This window comes from Chinchilla lanigera, unplaced genomic scaffold, assembly GCF_000276665.1.
Source record: "Chinchilla lanigera isolate Chin_1 unplaced genomic scaffold, ChiLan1.0 scaffold00112, whole genome shotgun sequence".
NCBI classification, from domain to species: Eukaryota; Metazoa; Chordata; class Mammalia; order Rodentia; family Chinchillidae; genus Chinchilla; species Chinchilla lanigera.
This window is the reverse complement of record NW_004955513.1, coordinates 2676905-2678947: the sequence shown is the minus strand read 5'-3', so window position 1 is coordinate 2678947 and position 2043 is coordinate 2676905. Positions and strand designations below refer to the sequence as shown.

General features: G+C 64.0%; 1 protein-coding gene across 1 annotated transcript; it reads left to right on the top strand.

Moving 5' to 3' along the window:
* Positions 1-240: 240 nt before the first annotated feature.
* Positions 241-1768, top strand: LOC102024151 (odorant-binding protein 2b; the record flags this gene model as incomplete). The annotated part of the gene is given in 4 exon segments (XM_005408643.2): positions 241-351; positions 896-997; positions 1250-1276; positions 1624-1768. Coding segments are annotated over 3 exon segments (239 nt in total), but the record flags the coding sequence as incomplete, so codon positions are not given.
* Positions 1769-2043: the final 275 nt, after the last annotated feature.

The following is a 2043-nucleotide window of genomic DNA, read 5'->3' as shown; positions in this document are numbered from 1 at the left end:
GTGGGGTCGAGCTCCAGCCTCAATGTCCCTGGCCTGCACATCTGGAATCCACAGCTGGGTTGGCTCCTTCCGGGGGAGAGAGGGCTCCTGCCCAGTGATGGGCACACAGCAGGGCTTGGCCCTGGGATGGCAGGGGCCCTGGATGACACTGGACACGTCCTGACTGTTCCCTAACGTGGTCTCCAACGCCTCCTCAGGGAAGGAAGGCACTGAAGAGCGCTTTTCTCTCTCCGTCTGCAGACGAGGGCAAGAAGCTCATCTACGTGGAGGAGCTGCCTGTGCAGGACCACTACATCTTCTACTGCGAGAAGCAGGGCCCGCAGAAGACGTTCGGCATGGGGAAGCTCATGGGTGAGGGGCCCGGAGACCCCAGCCCACCATCTTGGCTTGGAGAAGCCACGTCCTGGCCGCAGGAACTCAGACGCCCCTGGGCCACCCTCCGGGTTCCAGGCACAGCGTGCTGCAGGCAGGGTGCCAGCTCTGACCGGAAGAGATCTCAGGGCAGGATGGTCAGGGACGGGGCAGACATGGCCCTCGGGGACCTGGCCACTCAGGAGGGACGCTGCGGCCATGGGCGCTGGCAAGGGCCGCTTCCTGGGGTCTCAGACATAAGGACAGGGCAGCTGGAAGGGAGAGGTCTTTAGAGGCCTTAGGGGTCAGGGCCCCTCCAGGGTCAGGGGATGGCTCAGCACCTCCAGGCCGTGGGGTCCTTCCAGATCAGCATGTGACCTGCAGGACTGCTTGGGAGCCACCCTGTCCCCTGGGTCACACGGCGGCTCAGGGCCCCAGGCACCTGTCAGCTGGGCGGTGGGCTCTGCCTCCTCTCCGTCCCCCCTCAGAGCTCCCAGTCCCCTCTCAGGTCCCTCTCCCACCTCACCTGACTCCTGTCCCGCAGGGAGGACCCCTGAGGAAAACCCCGAGGCCCTGGAGGAATTTAGGAAATTCGCACAGCGCAAGCGACTCCCGCAGGAGAAAATAATCATCCCTGAGCAGAGGGGTGAGCGGACGCCTCTGACTGCATCTTCTCCTGTGTCCCTCTGTGGCCCTGTGTCTCTCTGCATCCCTGTGTCCCCTCTGTGTCCCCAGTCTTCTTGCATGTCCCTCGAGTCTCTTTGTAGCCCCATCCCCCGTGTCCCCTGTGATGCTGGCCCCCTCGGGTCTTGCTCACGGAGGGTCTGAACTGGGTGTGACAGGGACTGGGCACCAGTTCACACGACCCGCTCACCCCTGGTTTCCTTGGTTTCCACAGAAAGCTGCGTCCCTGAGCATGACTAGGGTGAGTGACCTCTGTGAGGATCCTGGGGAGTCCAGAGGCCTGGGTTCTGGAGTTCGAGGTCCAAATGCTGGGCCCCTCTGGGTCAGGCAGTGGTGCCACCTCAGTCAGGAGCACCTGGGTGTAACCCCAGGACTTTCAAGAAGTCCTTCCCTGCCAAGGTCGACTCCCCAGTCCCCACTCCTGGTCCCCATGGTCCAGTCCCCCCACACCCACCCAGGATGTCCAGAGACTTGGCCACGGCGGGCCTCCAGCACCCAGAAGGAAGCACTCTGGCCCCACAGCCCATTCCTGCAGTCCCTGCCTGTGGCCCAAGGTGGGGCCTGATCTGGGCTTCTCTTCTCATGTAGCAGCCACCTGGATCTGCGCCCCAGAGCTCTCCCTCCCTGCCAGACCAGCCTTGCACCGGACTGGGCCTCCAGCCCGACCACCGCCAGGGCAGCCTCCACCCTGCCGCTGACCCCACCCCACTCCAAATAAAGAACTTCAGCAGCAGCTGTGGCTCAGCCTGTCTGTCATGCCTCTGGGGGCTCCTGAGGGCTCTGCTAGGAGGGGGAGCCACGGGGGAAGTTGGGGACCTTGGATCCTAGGGGCCCAGCATCTGACAGCCCCTCAGGCCACCTAAGGTCCACCTGATGAGCTTCTGCCCGAGGGATCTGGATGAGGCTGGGCCCTGGGCTGGAGCATTTGGGAAGTGGAGGGGTGGGCAGGATGGGGGACATCTGCTTCACAGCCACAGCCACGCGTGCAGATCCCCAGCCGGGCTCCCG